The sequence below is a fragment of the Phocoena phocoena genome, chromosome 2 (assembly GCF_963924675.1).
Source record: "Phocoena phocoena chromosome 2, mPhoPho1.1, whole genome shotgun sequence".
NCBI lineage: Eukaryota > Metazoa > Chordata > Mammalia > Artiodactyla > Phocoenidae > Phocoena > Phocoena phocoena.
Window position 1 is genome coordinate 49,661,398 of NC_089220.1, and position 17,766 is coordinate 49,679,163.

Sequence of the window (17,766 nt, forward strand, 5' to 3'; positions counted from 1 at the left end):
ATCTGCCCAGTGGCGAATTACCCTATTTCGTGATTTCCTCCAAGTCCGTTAATTTTCCACCATTGTGCTCCGTCCGACCTGAGCGAGTAGGAGCCAGTCGGGAGAAGGATGTAAATAAGGAACGTAAGATAGGGCAGGCTCTGTAAGCCTCCATCTCCCACATTATAAGCCCAGCTCTAGTGGAAGTCAACGGTCAAGCACCGCCCCACCCCACCCCAACTCCCAAGCTAGTGGCGGTACGTGCAGACTCTAACCAATTTCAGTCATCGTACTGTCATCATACTTCCTCTTTTCCTCTCGCCCTTTCTCTCATTCATTCATTACTGGCTGCTACAGCACTGACCAGGAGAGACACAAAAGCTGCCCTCAAGGCATTCACAGTCTCGCGGAGAATACAGGGGAGTAATCACAGTTATCACACAGTGTGGTACAGGCTGCATGGGTTGAGGGGCTCCTAGCGCAGGCGTCTTCCCGGCAGACTCTGCCAGAGCTGCGTCTTCCACGACCTGCTGGAGTTTGCAATCTTGCAGGCCTCCTCTCCCCGGCAGAGGGACGTGCAGGGACCCGGGCCCACGTCCAGAACAGCTTCTCCCGGGCTCCGAGGCAGCCCACCAGGGCCTTTCGCCGCAGCAAGGACGGCGACCGGGTCCGGGAGGGAGGCCGGGGCGCTGCGGCCCTGCCCTGGCCAGGCCGGAGCGGGGGGCGGTTCCCATAGGGATCGCGGGCCGGCCGGCCGCGACCGAGCTGGGCGGGAGTCGGCGAGGCAGGAGCTAGCCGGCCCGACAGCTGCGGCGCCGCGAGTCCTGGGCGGGGAGGGAGGCGCGGGCCGGGCCGCCACGTGGCGCCGCTCGAGGCTGCGCGGCGGGGGCTGGGGCGCGGGTGGGAAGCCGGGTCGGCGCTGGCGTGTTTCCCCGCGGCCGCGCAGCGGCGGGGCGAGAGAGGTGGCCCCGCCCAGCGGCGGGACGGCGCGTCCCTGCTTCCCACAGAGCTCCGGGCCCGCCTCAGGAGGCGCGGGGCGTGGGGTGCGCGCCTCGCAGGGCTCTCCCCTCCGGCGGGGCCTCGCCGCCGCCGCCCGCGCGGGGAGCCGGGCGGTGTCTTCTTGCCGAAGGGAAATGAAACCCGATATTAGAACCGGGGAAGCCCTTACCCTTCCCAGTCCTCCAGCCAGCTCATGTGTCTTAGATCGGATGAATTTACCATTAAAAAGATAGATTGTCTTACAACTCAGTTCGTTTTAGGATGACGGGTTACATTTTAACTTGCAGGGTATATAACAGACGATTAAACTTGAGTTACCAAAGGCAGCTGACTCCAAGCTGTCACCCTTGATCAAGTGGCCACGGCTGGGGGGCGAGGCTTAAAGGGAATGGGTCGGTTCCTAATTCTGTAACGAGTGCCGTCTTCTGTTCTAGGTCCTTGACAAAGACCCATCGCTGATTGAAGCTCTAGTGCAGTGTGTTCATGCCAAGATTTTATAAGCGACATTTTCAAACTATGTGAAGATCCGTTTAAAGAAGATTTATTCATCTGTGATGGAGAAGTATGAAAAAATTGGGAAAATTGGCGAAGGATCCTATGGAGTTGTTTTCAAATGCAGAAACAGGGACACGGGTCAGATTGTGGCCATCAAGAGGTTTCTGGAATCAGAAGATGATCCTGTCATAAAGAAAATCGCCCTTCGAGAAATCTGCATGCTCAAGGTAATGGATTTTTTAAAAAATTAATTTATTTAGGCTGTGTTGGGTCTCCATTGCTGAGTGCAGGCTTTCTCTAGTTGCGGCGGGGGCTACTCTTTTTTTTTTTTTTTTTAACATCTTTACTGGAGTATAATTGCTTTACAATTTTGTGTTTGAAGTGGATCAGCTATATGCATACATATATCCCCATATCCCCTGCCTCTTGCGTATCCCTCCCACCCTCCCTAATCCACCCCTCTAGGGGCTACTCTTCGTTGAGGTGCACGGGCTTCTCCTTGCAGTGGCTTCTGTTGTTGTGGGATACGGGCTCTAGGCACTCAGGCTTCAGTAGTTGTGGCTCGCAGGCTCTAGAGCACAGGCTCAGTAGCTGTGGCGCTCGGGCTTAGTTGCTCTGCTGCATGTGGGATCTTCCCAGACCAGGGATCGAACCCCTGTCCCCTGCACTGGCAGGCAGATTCTTAACCACTGAGCCACCAGGGAAGTCCTGGTAATGGATTCTTTAAAGTGAAGTTTCAGGGACTAACAAAATTAAAGTGAGTCATGTTATGTGAAATAAATGCCTTGAGATGTGGCCACATCTCCTTCCTTCACGGACTTCTGTCCTCAGTGACACAAATGGGACATCTGTGCGCGAGTCACCAATTATATAATGAATTATAAAGTGGAGACGTTAAGTGCAGGGAACGATGGTATTCACTTTCAGACTTGCTGTGGAATATTTTATTTTTCTTCCCAGTAGCTTCTTTCCCATGTCACCTGTAGATCTGGTTCATGAAAAGCCATCAACTTTTATAGTACAGGAACTTTCCATGATTTTTAAACTTCTAGACTAGCTTCTGTTGATGTTCTGAGTCCATGAAGAGAATTAATCATTCACCTGTTTTCAAACAGCTAGAAAGCTGACAGTTTTCATTATGCCTCACATTTATCTACGGCTGACCTTTATAACGTCTTGTCTCTAGAAGAAGGATTTTTCTCAAAAAAGTGAAATGATTGCTTTAAAAATGTTCATCAGTTAACTCTTGGAGACCATGACATGGGGGGGGAGGGGAGTTGTTTATTATAAGCTGAAAGTATTTTTTTCCTGGAATGGAAATGAAGAAGGAAAGTATCTTTCCTTCTTTTCTGAATTTCTGTGAAGATGAAACCCAAATCCTACCCTACGTAGAATGCGTCCTGTAGTGAATGCAGTGTGGGTTAACTTTCAACAGATTAACTTTCTCCGTAGGGGTTGGTTTTAAACAGTTAGGGCCTCTGTGTTCTGACAAGTACAACTAACTATCCAACAAGGAAAGAGCAACCTTGTGAGAGCTCAATGAAACATCCAGGGGATTTTCTCTCACCTTTGCTTCTCCATTTTCTCCAGGCCTCTCTAAAAGTCTTCTTCTCCCCATGAATTGCATGTGTGGGGTTATCTCTGGATAAGGACCCCAAATGGGAAGTGGAGGGCTTTGGATAAATTAAAACAGGTGGGGACGACTTTCTCTATTTGGGTCTAGGACATTCTTTACCAACTGGATGTTGTCAATTCTGAGAAGACACTTCCAAAGCCCCTGTGAAGTACTCCCCTAGGAAAGAGCGAGACAAGCAGCGTTTGCCCATCCCACCGCCTGGTTGCCCTGCCCTCCCCACTCTCTACACAGGGAGAGAGAGGGTCTCACTGTTTCTCTGGGGCCCATGGATGTTTTTCACTTTCTCAGGCTTTCCCTAGCGGAGAAGGTGATAATTGTATTTCAAAGGGCCCATTTACTCCAAAGAAAAGCCAGTTTGTTTCTAGTGGAGAGATACTCTTTTTCTGATTCTGAAGGTCACCTGCGAGCACCTCTGAAACCTCTCACTATTCTTTAGCAATACGGTGATTACGAGTTTAGTCCCTGAATTACTTCAGTTCCCCCAGGACGGGGACCTCGCCTCTAGATCTCTGCATCAACCACTTGGCATGTAATACCAATAAATGTTATTGTTGGGTTGAAAAAAAGATGTTAACAAAATAAACTCTTAGGAAGGGTAGATGTTGCCAATAAATTAGGAGGTCAGATGTGTTCTCCTGAGTAACTGAATATTAGGAAGTCAGATGTGTTCTCCTGAGTAACTGAATATTAGGAAGTCAGCTGTGTTCTCCTGAGTAACTGAATATTAGGAAGTCAGATGTGTTCTCCTGAGTAACTGAATATTAGGAAGTCAGATGTGTTCTCCTGAGTAACTGAATATTAGGAAGTCAGCTGTGTTCTCCTGAGTAACTGAATATTAGGAAGTCAGCTGTGTTCTCCTGAGTAACTGAATATTAGGAAGTCAGCTGTGTTCTCCTGAGTAACTGAATATTAGGAAGTCAGCTGTGTTCTCCTGAGTAACTGACTATTAGGAAGTCAGCTGTGTTCTCCTGAGTAACTGAATATTAGGAAGTCAGCTGTGTTCTCCTGAGTAACTGAATATTAGGAAGTCAGCTGTGTTCTCCTGAGTAACTGAATATTAGGAAGTCAGATGTGTTCTCCTGAGTAACTGAATATTAGGAAGTCAGATGTGTTCTCCTGAGTAACTGAATATTAGGAAGTCAGCTGTGTTCTCATGAGTAACTGAATATTAGGAAGTCAGCTGTGTTGTCCTGAGTAACTGAATATTAGGAAGTCAGATGTGTTCTCCTGAGTAACTGAATATTAGGAAGTCAGCTGTGTTCTCCTGAGTAACTGAATATTAGGAAGTCAGATGTGTTCTCCTGAGTAACTGAATATTAGGAAGTCAGCTGTGTTCTCCTGAGTAACTGAATATTAGGAAGTCAGCTGTGTTCTCCTGAGTAACTGAATATTAGGAAGTCAGATGTGTTCTCCTGAGTAACTGAATATTAGGAAGTCAGCTGTGTTCTCCTGAGTAACTGAATATTAGGAAGTCAGCTGTGTTCTCCTGAGTAACTGAATATTAGGAAGTCAGATGTGTTCTCCGTAGTAACTGAATATTAGGAAGTCAGATGTGTTCTCCTGAGTAACTGAATATTAGAAAGTCAGATGTGTTCTCCTGAGTAACTGAATATTAGAAAGTCAGCTGTGTTCTCCTGAGTAACTGAATATTAGGAAGTCAGCTGTGTTCTCCTGAGTAACTGAATATTAGGAAGTCAGCTGTGTTCTCCTGAGTAACTGAATATTAGGAAGTCAGATGTGTTCTCCTGAGTAACTGAATATTAGGAAGTCAGATGTGTTCTCCTGAGTAACTGACTATTAGGAAGTCAGCTGTGTTCTCCTGAGTAACTGAATATTAGGAAGTCAGCTGTGTTCTCCTGAGTAACTGAATATTAGGAAGTCAGATGTGTTCTCATGAGTAACTGAATATTAGGAAGTCAGATGTGTTCTCATGAGTAACTGAATATTAGGAAGTCAGCTGTGTTCTCATGAGTAACTGAATATTAGGAAGTCAGCTGTGTTCTCCTGAGTAACTGAATATTAGGAAGTCAGCTGTGTTCTCCTGAGTAACTGAATATTAGGAAGTCAGCTGTGTTGTCCTGAGTAACTGAATATTAGGAAGTCAGCTGTGTTCTCCTGAGTAACTGAATATTAGGAAGTCAGCTGTGTTCTCCTGAGTAACTGAATATTAGGAAGTCAGATGTGTTCTCCTGAGTAACTGACTATTAGGAAGTCAGCTGTGTTCTCCGTAGTAACTGAATATTAGGAAGTCAGATGTGTTCTCCTGAGTAACTGAATATTAGGAAGTCAGCTGTGTTCTCATGAGTAACTGAATATTAGGAAGTCAGATGTGTTCTCCTGAGTAACTGAATATTAGGAAGTCAGATGTGTTCTCCTGAGTAACTGAATATTAGGAAGTCAGCTGTGTTCTCCTGAGTAACTGAATATTAGGAAGTCAGCTGTGTTCTCCTGAGTAACTGAATATTAGGAAGTCAGATGTGTTCTCCTGAGTAACTGAATATTAGGAAGTCAGATGTGTTCTCCTGAGTAACTGAATATTAGGAAGTCAGCTGTGTTCTCCTGAGTAACTGAATATTAGGAAGTCAGATGTGTTCTCCGTAGTAACTGAATATTAGGAAGTCAGATGTGTTCTCCTGAGTAACTGAATATTAGAAAGTCAGATGTGTTCTCCTGAGTAACTGAATATTAGAAAGTCAGCTGTGTTCTCCTGAGTAACTGAATATTAGGAAGTCAGCTGTGTTCTCCTGAGTAACTGAATATTAGGAAGTCAGCTGTGTTCTCCTGAGTAACTGAATATTAGGAAGTCAGATGTGTTCTCCTGAGTAACTGAATATTAGGAAGTCAGATGTGTTCTCCTGAGTAACTGACTATTAGGAAGTCAGCTGTGTTCTCCTGAGTAACTGAATATTAGGAAGTCAGCTGTGTTCTCCTGAGTAACTGAATATTAGGAAGTCAGATGTGTTCTCATGAGTAACTGAATATTAGGAAGTCAGATGTGTTCTCATGAGTAACTGAATATTAGGAAGTCAGCTGTGTTCTCATGAGTAACTGAATATTAGGAAGTCAGCTGTGTTCTCCTGAGTAACTGAATATTAGGAAGTCAGCTGTGTTCTCCTGAGTAACTGAATATTAGGAAGTCAGCTGTGTTGTCCTGAGTAACTGAATATTAGGAAGTCAGCTGTGTTCTCCTGAGTAACTGAATATTAGGAAGTCAGCTGTGTTCTCCTGAGTAACTGAATATTAGGAAGTCAGATGTGTTCTCCTGAGTAACTGAATATTAGGAAGTCTGATGTGTTCTCCTGAGTAACTGAATATTAGGAAGTCAGCTGTGTTCTCCTGAGTAACTGAATATTAGGAAGTCAGCTGTGTTCTCCTGAGTAACTGACTATTAGGAAGTCAGCTGTGTTCTCCTGAGTAACTGAATATTAGGAAGTCAGCTGTGTTCTCCTGAGTAACTGAATATTAGGAAGTCAGCTGTGTTCTCCTGAGTAACTGAATATTAGGAAGTCAGATGTGTTCTCCTGAGTAACTGAATATTAGGAAGTCAGATGTGTTCTCCTGAGTAACTGAATATTAGGAAGTCAGCTGTGTTCTCCTGAGTAACTGAATATTAGAAAGTCAGCTGTGTTCTCCTGAGTAACTGAATATTAGGAAGTCAGCTGTGTTCTCCTGAGTAACTGAATATTAGGAAGTCAGCTGTGTTCTCCTGAGTAACTGACTATTAGGAAGTCAGCTGTGTTCTCCTGAGTAACTGAATATTAGGAAGTCAGCTGTGTTCTCCTGAGTAACTGAATATTAGGAAGTCAGCTGTGTTCTCCTGAGTAACTGACTATTAGGAAGTCAGCTGTGTTCTCCTGAGTAACTGAATATTAGGAAGTCAGCTGTGTTCTCCTGAGTAACTGAATATTAGGAAGTCAGCTGTGTTCTCCTGAGTAACTGAATATTAGGAAGTCAGATGTGTTCTCCTGAGTAACTGAATATTAGGAAGTCAGCTGTGTTCTCCTGAGTAACTGAATATTAGGAAGTCAGCTGTGTTGTCCTGAGTAACTGAATATTAGGAAGTCAGCTGTGTTCTCCTGAGTAACTGAATATTAGGAAGTCAGCTGTGTTCTCCTGAGTAACTGAATATTAGGAAGTCAGCTGTGTTCTCCTGAGTAACTGAATATTAGGAAGTCAGATGTGTTCTCCTGAGTAACTGAATATTAGGAAGTCAGATGTGTTCTCCTGAGTAACTGACTATTAGGAAGTCAGCTGTGTTCTCCTGAGTAACTGAATATTAGGAAGTCAGATGTGTTCTCATGAGTAACTGAATATTAGGAAGTCAGCTGTGTTCTCCTGAGTAACTGAATATTAGGAAGTCAGCTGTGTTCTCCTGAGTAACTGAATATTAGGAAGTCAGCTGTGTTCTCATGAGTAACTGAATATTAGGAAGTCAGCTGTGTTCTCCTGAGTAACTGAATATTAGGAAGTCAGCTGTGTTGTCCTGAGTAACTGAATATTAGGAAGTCAGATGTGTTCTCCTGAGTAACTGAATATTAGGAAGTCAGCTGTGTTGTCCTGAGTAACTGAATATTAGGAAGTCAGCTGTGTTCTCCTGAGTAACTGAATATTAGGAAGTCAGCTGTGTTCTCCTGAGTAACTGAATATTAGGAAGTCAGCTGTGTTCTCCTGAGTAACTGAATATTAGGAAGTCAGATGTGTTCTCCTGAGTAACTGAATATTAGGAAGTCAGCTGTGTTCTCATGAGTAACTGAATATTAGGAAGTCAGATGTGTTCTCCTGAGTAACTGAATATTAGGAAGTCAGCTGTGTTGTCCTGAGTAACTGAATATTAGGAAGTCAGATGTGTTCTCCTGAGTAACTGAATATTAGGAAGTCAGCTGTGTTGTCCTGAGTAACTGAATATTAGGAAGTCAGCTGTGTTCTCCTGAGTAACTGAATATTAGGAAGTCAGCTGTGTTCTCCTGAGTAACTGAATATTAGGAAGTCAGATGTGTTCTCCTGAGTAACTGAATATTAGGAAGTCAGCTGTGTTCTCCTGAGTAACTGAATATTAGGAAGTCAGCTGTGTTCTCCTGAGTAACTGAATATTAGGAAGTCAGCTGTGTTCTCCTGAGTAACTGAATATTAGGAAGTCAGATGTGTTCTCCTGAGTAACTGAATATTAGGAAGTCAGATGTGTTCTCCTGAGTAACTGAATATGAGGAAGTCAGATGTGTTCTCCTGAGTAACTGAATATTAGGAAGTCAGATGTGTTCTCCTGAGTAACTGAATATGAGGAAGTCAGATGTGTTCTCCTGAGTAACTGAATATTAGGAAGTCAGATGTGTTCTCCTGAGTAACTGAATATTAGGAAGTCAGCTGTGTTCTCCTGAGTAACTGAATATTAGGAAGTCAGCTGTGTTCTCCTGAGTAACTGAATATTAGGAAGTCAGATGTGTTCTCCTGAGTAACTGAATATTAGGAAGTCAGCTGTGTTCTCCTGAGTAACTGAATATTAGGAAGTCAGCTGTGTTCTCCTGAGTAACTGAATATTAGGAAGTCAGCTGTGTTCTCCTGAGTAACTGAATATTAGGAAGTCAGATGTGTTCTCCTGAGTAACTGAATATTAGGAAGTCAGCTGTGTTCTCCTGAGTAACTGAATATTAGGAAGTCAGATGTGTTCTCCTGAGTAACTGAATATTAGGAAGTCAGCTGTGTTCTCCTGAGTAACTGAATATTAGGAAGTCAGATGTGTTCTCCTGAGTAACTGAATATTAGGAAGTCAGCTGTGTTCTCCTGAGTAACTGAATATTAGGAAGTCAGCTGTGTTCTCCTGAGTAACTGAATATTAGGAAGTCAGCTGTGTTCTCCTGAGTAACTGAATATTAGGAAGTCAGCTGTGTTGTCCTGAGTAACTGAATATTAGGAAGTCAGCTGTGTTCTCCTGAGTAACTGAATATTAGGAAGTCAGCTGTGTTCTCCTGAGTAACTGAATATTAGGAAGTCAGATGTGTTCTCCTGAGTAACTGACTATTAGGAAGTCAGCTGTGTTCTCCGTAGTAACTGAATATTAGGAAGTCAGATGTGTTCTCCTGAGTAACTGAATATTAGGAAGTCAGATGTGTTCTCCTGAGTAACTGAATATTAGGAAGTCAGCTGTGTTCTCCTGAGTAACTGAATATTAGGAAGTCAGATGTGTTCTCCTGAGTAACTGAATATTAGGAAGTCAGCTGTGTTCTCCTGAGTAACTGAATATTAGGAAGTCAGATGTGTTCTCCTGAGTAACTGAATATTAGAAAGTCAGATGTGTTCTCCTGAGTAACTGAATATTAGAAAGTCAGATGTGTTCTCCTGAGTAACTGAATATTAGGAAGTCAGCTGTGTTCTCCTGAGTAACTGAATATTAGGAAGTCAGCTGTGTTCTCCTGAGTAACTGAATATTAGGAAGTCAGCTGTGTTCTCCTGAGTAACTGAATATTAGGAAGTCAGCTGTGTTCTCCTGAGTAACTGAATATTAGGAAGTCAGCTGTGTTCTCCTGAGTAACTGAATATTAGGAAGTCAGCTGTGTTCTCCTGAGTAACTGAATATTAGGAAGTCAGATGTGTTCTCCTGAGTAACTGAATATTAGAAAGTCAGATGTGTTCTCCTGAGTAACTGAATATTAGAAAGTCAGATGTGTTCTCCTGAGTAACTGAATATTAGGAAGTCAGCTGTGTTCTCCTGAGTAACTGAATATTAGGAAGTCAGCTGTGTTCTCCTGAGTAACTGAATATTAGGAAGTCAGCTGTGTTCTCCTGAGTAACTGAATATTAGGAAGTCAGCTGTGTTCTCCTGAGTAACTGAATATTAGGAAGTCAGCTGTGTTCTCCTGAGTAACTGAATATTAGGAAGTCAGCTGTGTTCTCCTGAGTAACTGAATATTAGGAAGTCAGATGTGTTCTCCGTAGTAACTGAATATTAGGAAGTCAGATGTGTTCTCCTGAGTAACTGAATATTAGAAAGTCAGATGTGTTCTCCTGAGTAACTGAATATTAGAAAGTCAGATGTGTTCTCCTGAGTAACTGAATATTAGGAAGTCAGCTGTGTTCTCCTGAGTAACTGAATATTAGGAAGTCAGCTGTGTTCTCCTGAGTAACTGAATATTAGGAAGTCAGCTGTGTTCTCCTGAGTAACTGAATATTAGGAAGTCAGCTGTGTTCTCCTGAGTAACTGAATATTAGGAAGTCAGCTGTGTTCTCCTGAGTAACTGAATATTAGGAAGTCAGCTGTGTTCTCCTGAGTAACTGAATATTAGGAAGTCAGATGTGTTCTCCTGAGTAACTGAATATTAGGAAGTCAGATGTGTTCTCCTGAGTAACTGAATATTAGGAAGTCAGATGTGTTCTCCTGAGTAACTGAATATTAGGAAGTCAGCTGTGTTCTCCTGAGTAACTGAATATTAGGAAGTCAGCTGTGTTCTCCTGAGTAACTGAATATTAGGAAGTCAGATGTGTTCTCCTGAGTAACTGAATATTAGGAAGTCAGCTGTGTTCTCCTGAGTAACTGAATATTAGGAAGTCATCTGTGTTCTCCTGAGTAACTGAATATTAGGAAGTCAGATGTGTTCTCCTGAGTAACTGAATATTAGGAAGTCAGATGTGTTCTCCTGAGTAACTGAATATTAGGAAGTCAGCTGTGTTCTCCTGAGTAACTGAATATTAGGAAGTCAGATGTGTTCTCCTGAGTAACTGAATACTGATGTCCTCCGAAGGATACAGTTGAGTGCCCAGGAGCCTGAGTAGAAAGCACACAGCACTCCATTTTCCAAAATCAAGTGCACAGCTGAGATGCCCCTGATCTGTATCAGGTGATGGGACTAGATTATCAGTAGAGCCTTCCCGTCAAGCCCTAACTTTTCAGAATTCTGTGATATTCCTAACACATAATGGGTGCTTAAATATTTGCTGGATAAATGAATTGAGGGTTTGTTAAATGAAGTCATACTTTCTCCATTTACTTATTCAGTAAATATTTATGGAGTTCCATTGTACCTAAAACAATGTTTATGTGAAGTTGTACATCCTGTCTTTCAGATGCTTAACCGGTGCAAGATGAATTTCCCCTCAGCTCTTACACCCAATAGACTGGGTTCCTAATGGGCAGGGCCTGTGTCATTCACCTTGTCTCCCCATGCCTGTCATGAACCCTCTAAATAAAGTGTTTGGAGGCTTGCTTGAACTAGACTTTGAAATGTTTAGGGAGACATGGAATAAGAGATAAGGCATTCAGGGCAGACAGTCTCTCCTAGGGAAAAAAGAGGTGCATAAGTGGAAAACAGTATATTGAAGGAACACAGGTAATAACCCCAAAGTCTTAGCCAAGATGCCTGCTGGGCTAATAGGCCTGGGAGAAAAGAGAAGGAAAGGAAGCCAGCGTCCATTAGGAGGGGGTGTGAGGAATTTCTTGGAAAACAGGTCTGGCCCTGGGATAAGTGATGATTAGCACATAGCTTCACCTTGGTCCCAGGTGGCCTTTGGGGTTTGGAGCCTGCCTTGGGGACATGTTGTTGTCCCTAGAACAGGAAACTGCTGAGGTCTAGGCTAGTGTTTTAGGGCTCCATCTGAGCTGCATTCAAGGCAGAGCTCTAGGGCCCATGGAAGGGGAATACTAAACCGGAACCAAGCACAGTTCCATGGGCCCAGGTTCACGGGCTCAGGGGCTCAGTGAGTGTGAGTTCCTAGGATTTTCCTTGCACACCCCTCACAGAACTGGGGCTGTTAATGACCCCTGCTAAGGTCAAGAACTAGGAAGACTGAGGCTGAAGGTACCTCAGTGACCTTAGCAGGTGAGAACAAGCAAGGGCTGAGGCCCAGACTGCTCTTATTATGATAAGGAAAGCAAGAAAGGTAGATTAAGACCAGATGTAGAAGGCTTTGAATGCCAGGCTGAGGAGTCTGGCTTTCACATGAAAAGAGGGAAGCCAGCCAAGATTTTTTATTAGAAAGTTATCATTTGCAGACTTTTGAATTTCATGGATCAATAAAATTTCAAAAACACAATTTTTTTTTTTTACAGATTGGTCGGCATTTTAAGAGGCTGGGTTATCACCATCACTTCATAAATGAAAGGACGTTTTAATATTTTAAAAAAACTAGGAAAGAACCAATTTTAGGATAAAAGCAGTCTTCCTGAGAGAGTAGTTGACAACTAAAACAACAGCTCTATATATATACATTTCTCAGGTGTGTGAGAGTGTATGAGTGTAGGGGTGTGTGTGTGTGTGTGTGTGTGTGTGTGTGTGAGAGAGAGAGAGAGAGAGAGAGAGATCATTGCCCTTATTTTTCTCATTTCACTATCCATTGATGAAAATGAAGACATCAGCTGTTTGGTGCAGCCTGAATTTCATGAAAGTTAGTACTATGTCTGCAAACAAAGAGACTCCCCAGATCAGATGATGTCCTACTTATAGGATCTATCTGATACAACGAAATACTAATACCACAAAAGAACTGAATGGTCCCTTGGATTTTTTTTTTTTTTCTTTTTTGGCTGCGTTGGGTCTTCGTTGCTGTGCACGGGCTTTCTGTAGTTACAGCGAGCAGGGGCTACTCTTCGTCGTGGTGCACAGGCTTCTCATTGCGGTGGCTTCTCTTGTTGCAGAGTGCGGGCTCTAGGCGAGCAGACTTCAGTAGTTGCAGCATGAGGGCTCCATAGTTGCAGAACGCAGGCCCTAGAGTGCATGGGCTTCAGTAGCTGTGGCACGTGGGCTCAGTAGTTGTGGCACATGGGCTTAGTTGCTCCGCGGCATGTGGGATCTTCCTGGACCGGGGATCGAACCTGTGTCCCCTGCATTGACAGGTGGATTCTTAACCACTGCACCACCAGGGTAGTCTATTAAGTTATAATAGAATTTGGCATGTATCTGTCCTCAGAGAATTGCTTGTATGTTTTTTAAACCATTTATTTAATGATTTAAAGCAACTCCCAATAGTTGCTGTCAGACTCTTAAAAATTACAGTTGTTTCCATTAAGCAGATAAGATCATGGGAGTGAATTGTCCAGCAGTCAATTGCATAATTATTAAGGCACCACATCTACAGTGTTTCTCGTTCTTGATGTGAAAGCATATATGAAGATGTAACTATACATTGGTAAATGATTTTAAAGATAATAATTATTATCAAGAAACCTATTTTGCTAATATTTTTAGAAAACATTTTTTCTGAAAAATTGAAACACTTTTCAAATAACATTACTTCATGCCATTTGGGGGAAAAAGTGTGACACATTTTTATGAGATAAATTCAGTATTTGTGCTAATAAACTTCTCCCTAAGCTAAATGTAATTCACTCTTCACCAAGAGGTCCTACTGTAGTCAACCCTTTAATGTTTTCATTTGAATCTTATTTTTTCCAGGCTTTTAGAAAAATAAACAATTGCTCCAGTTAAAGTTAGTCAGCTTGTACTCTACTTTAAGAACATTAAGTACCGTTCTAGTGACAGTAATAAAATTATACTGCCATACCTGAGCTCAAAGCAACTATCCTACCCTTTCTCAAGCTCACTTTCCATTGTGGAAAAAAGAGAAAGCAGTCAATATTTTCAGTCAGTGTTTCTGATGAGACACCTGTGTGTAAGATAGTTGACATGTGTTCATTTGGCAAGATTTTACAGAACTCCTGCCATGTACCAGGCACTGTTCTAGGCTCCTGTCCTCACAAATAAGGAGAGACTAACAGTAAACAAATGATTATATGTCAAGTGGTGAAAATGAAGCAGGATAAGGGGGTAGAGGTGATGGAGGGGCTTGCTTTTTTATATAGAGTGGTTAGGAAGAGCCTTCCTGATGAATGACATTTGAAGACATTCCAGCAGAAATGTGAAGGAGTGACTCTTGCAGCTATTTAGGGGGAAAGCATTCCAAGCAAGGGGAAGAGTAAGACAGAGGCCCCAAGGCAGGATCAAGTGAGGTGTTCTAGGTGTGTTCTAGTGTGTTCTAGGAGGAGCAAAGAGATGAGTGTGTCTGGAGCAGAGGAAGTGAGAAAGAGAGCCATAGGAGATGAAGTTAGAGAGATGAGGGGGTTAGATATGAGGGCCCTGTGGGCCATGGTAGGGACTGTGGATTTTACTTTGAATGAGATGGGAGCCAGCAGAAGGTTTTGAGCAGAGGGGTGCCCTGGCATGACTTATACCCTAGAACCTTTCCTCTAGCTGCTGGTTACTCCAGCTCCATGAGCAGGAAGGTCTTTTAGAAGACTGCTGATGTGATCCAGGTGTGAGGTGATGGGGTTTGGGTCAGAGGGGCAGCAGTGGAGGTGGTCAAATTCAAGATTTATTCCGAGAGAAGAGCGCATAGGAATCCGATGGTTGGATGAGGAATCACGAATGACTCCAAAGTTCTTCAGTTGAGTACCTGGAAGAATGAAGAGATCATTCACTGTGATAGGGAGACCCAGGTGCAAATCTGGGGGAAAGGAAGTGAAAAGTTCTGTTTTGGATATGTTATATTTGAGGTGTAAACCCACTGTAAAGTGGGCAATTAAATGCACCAGTCCGGCATTCAGGGAAAAGTCCGGGTTGGAGTTACCACCATGGGGAATGGAGAGAAAAGGACCAAAGATTGAGCCCTGGAGCTCCAGCATCTGGAGGTCAGGAAGCTGAGGAACCAGCAAAAGAGGTAAGAAGGGGTGATCTTTAAGGCAGGAAAATCCCAAGAGCAATGTTCTTAAAACCTGAGAGAAGGGAATTCCCTGATGGTTCAGTGGTTAGGACTCCACACTTCCACTGCAGGGGGCCCAGGTTCGATCCCTCGTCTGGGAACTAAGATCCCACGAGCCGTGTGGTGTGGCAAAAAAAAAAAAAAAAAATGAGGGAAGAAAATGTTTCAAGAATGAGGGGGTTGCTCAATGGTGTCAAAGGTCACCTTTAGTACAGGCTTAGAATTAGCCATTGGCTTTGAAAATATGAGGGTCATTTGAGACCTTAATGAGAACTATTTGAGTAGAGTGGTAGGAATGAAAGCTTCATCAGAGAGGGTTCAAGAGAGGATGAGAAGAGCAAAGTGAAGACAGTGATAAAGGCAACTCTTCTGAGGAGTTTTATTATAAAAGGAAGCCAAGAAATGGGGCAGTGTGTGCTTAGAAGGATGTAACATCAAAAGAGAGTTTTTGAAGTTGTTTTTAATATGGAGAAATAAGTATATTTGTATGCTAATGGGGGGAGAGAATTCCTAGAGCCATGACCTTGAGCTACCAACCTAGACCATGACCCAAAATAACTATTATAGCATAATAAAAGACCAGTTCATGGACCAGTTAGGAGATTAGGCCACCTCTTCTTTTATTTGGAATGTTGCTAGGTTCTTTCCACACACTCTTCTTAGTCTCTATGTAACAGGACCCACAGCTGTCTTAAAGCTATTGGCCTAGAACTTCTTCTAGCAGGGTGTACGACATCTGATTTGCGTTGTGAGCCATGAACCCTTCAGGAGACGGTTCAACCCTTTTCCATAACTAGGGTTCAAGCATATAAAGATACATTTTCCTAATTAATTAATTAATTTTGGCTGTACTGGGTCTTTGTTGCGGCGCTTGGGCTTCTCTAGTTGTGGCATGCAGGCTCTGGAGCAGGGGTCCCCAACCCCTAGGAACAGGGCCGCACAGCAGGCGATGAGCAGTGGGCGAGCAAGCAAAGCTTCATCTGCCGCTCCCCCATCTCCAGCATTACCACCAGAAACACCCCACACCCCACCCCCGGTTCGTGGAAAAATTGTCTTCCACGAGACCGGTCCCTCGTGCCGAAAAGGTTGGGGACCGCTGCTTTAGAGCGTGGGCTCAGTAGTTGCGGCACGCGTGCTTAGTTGCGGTATGTGGGATCTTAGTTCCTGGACCAGGGATGGAACCTGGGCCCCCTGCATTGGGAGCATGGACTCTTAACCACAGGACCACCAAGGAAGTCCTAGGCATATAAAGATATTTTGGATAGGAGGCGCCATGGTCATGACAGAAGCCAGGTTACAGAGAGAGAGAGAGAGAGAGAGAGAGACAGTCCCTGAAAGGAAATCATCTTAAATCAAGAAGTCTGGCATCACAGGCCTGTGGTGAGAAGTGGGTACTGCTTCTGCATAAAGCAGGTGGCTGTAATTGAACCCAGGCCCCTGGGGAATATCTGTGTGTCTAGCAAGAAAAGAACTTTGTGGTTCAAAACAAACACAAGCCAACCAACCCAGAATCATTGTATTACTAAGGTCCCAAGCCTCTATGCTACTGAACCTTCTCTCTGTGGGATGCAAATGGTAGAACTATTGGAAGAGGAATCAAAGAATTCCAGCCAGCAGCTATGAGGTTCCCTGGGCAGATGTTGGGCAGCGAGGCAGACGGTACAGGGGCCTTAGAGTAGATCAGACCAACGTCAGTCAAAGTTTGACTGTCCTCCTTCCGTAAGATGAGAAAAGCAAGAGCAACAACAAGGAGACGGAATCATATTGCCATTTGGTGACTCAGTGGTCTTGGGTGAAATGCCAAGGATTGTTACCTAGGATGCACTAACTACGCTTACAACAACCTTAGGAGGTATGTATTGTTATCCCGTTTTACTAATGGATGTAGGATGGTCAGTGACTTGTCATGGCCTCCTGGTTAGTGACCTGGATACCGACACATTTCTGTCTGTCCCCATGTCATGCCCTGCTGCTCCCACACCTCAGAACCATCGTCCTACACCAAACGCTGTACTCTTTCTTAAGTCTCCCAGAGACTGGTCCTCAGGGCTTATCCCGCCCTAGCCTCCAGCGGGCCTTAGTGCTGAGACTCATGGCTTTTATGGAAGCCTGGGGTTCTTACTGGAATATCAGTTTTTTCCAATTCTTATTCCTTAACTCTATAGATTATTTTAGCAGGCACAAAGTTATGGTTTGCTACCAACAAAGGTGGAGATAAGCATGGGGGAAAAGGTCCATTTAAAACTTTACTATAAACATTACAATAAAGTTCATTCATTCTTCATGAGAGCAGTGTCACCCCCAAGAAGATGAAAATTGGTTATTAGGAGTTGGGTCCTAACATTTTTATTGTATAAAGCACAGATATACATATAGTACATATACATATATACAGTATATTTTTGGAATTAAAATTTCATTGAGAGATGATTAGGAAAAATGTGTAAAAAGACTCTTTTGAGTGACAAATATGAAAAAAAACAAAGGGTCCATGGGGTATGGGAGGATGAGAATGTTGAGTGTGTACTGTGTGCCAGAAACATGCTCTCATTTGACTGTAATTAAACATGAATAGTAGTAAGCTGCTGAATGTTCAGAGCAGTCCCTGTTTTCCTACTGTCTCCTCACTTTCAGTAACTTCCAGCGAGGGCTTCCCTGGTGGCGCAGTGGTTGAGAGTCCGCCTGCCGATGCAGGGGACACGGGTTCGTGACCCGGTCCGGGAGGATCCCACATGCCGAGGAGTGGCTGGGCCTGTGAGCCTTGGCCGCTGAGCCTGCGCTTCCGGAGCCTGTGCTCCGCAACGGGAGAGGCCACGACAGTGAGAGGCCCGCGTACAGAAAAAAAAAAAAAAAAATTACTTCCAGCGAGGCTGTGGGCTGTGTGACTGCTCCGGGACAGGAGCCACAGTTAGGAACTGCAATTTCTGATCCGGCTCAAAGCTGTTGGGTGACCTTGGGCAAAAGCTCCAGTGCCT

At 43.7% G+C, this 17,766-nt stretch overlaps 1 protein-coding gene across 5 annotated transcripts in view; it reads left to right on the top strand.

Moving 5' to 3' along the window:
• Positions 1–308: 308 nt before the first annotated feature.
• The window catches only part of CDKL1 (cyclin dependent kinase like 1), a 69,425-nt gene continuing 51,967 nt past the window's right edge, over positions 309–17,766 (top strand). For 3 of the 5 annotated variants that reach the window (XM_065872929.1, XM_065872931.1, XM_065872930.1), the window contains exon 1: positions 1,533–1,700. In XM_065872929.1, the coding sequence (XP_065729001.1) occupies positions 1,533–1,700 (168 nt within the window). Of the gene's footprint in view, positions 428–1,412; positions 1,701–17,766 lie in introns of those variants that run through there. The other 2 variants (XM_065872928.1, XM_065872932.1) reach the window with 2 other exon arrangements.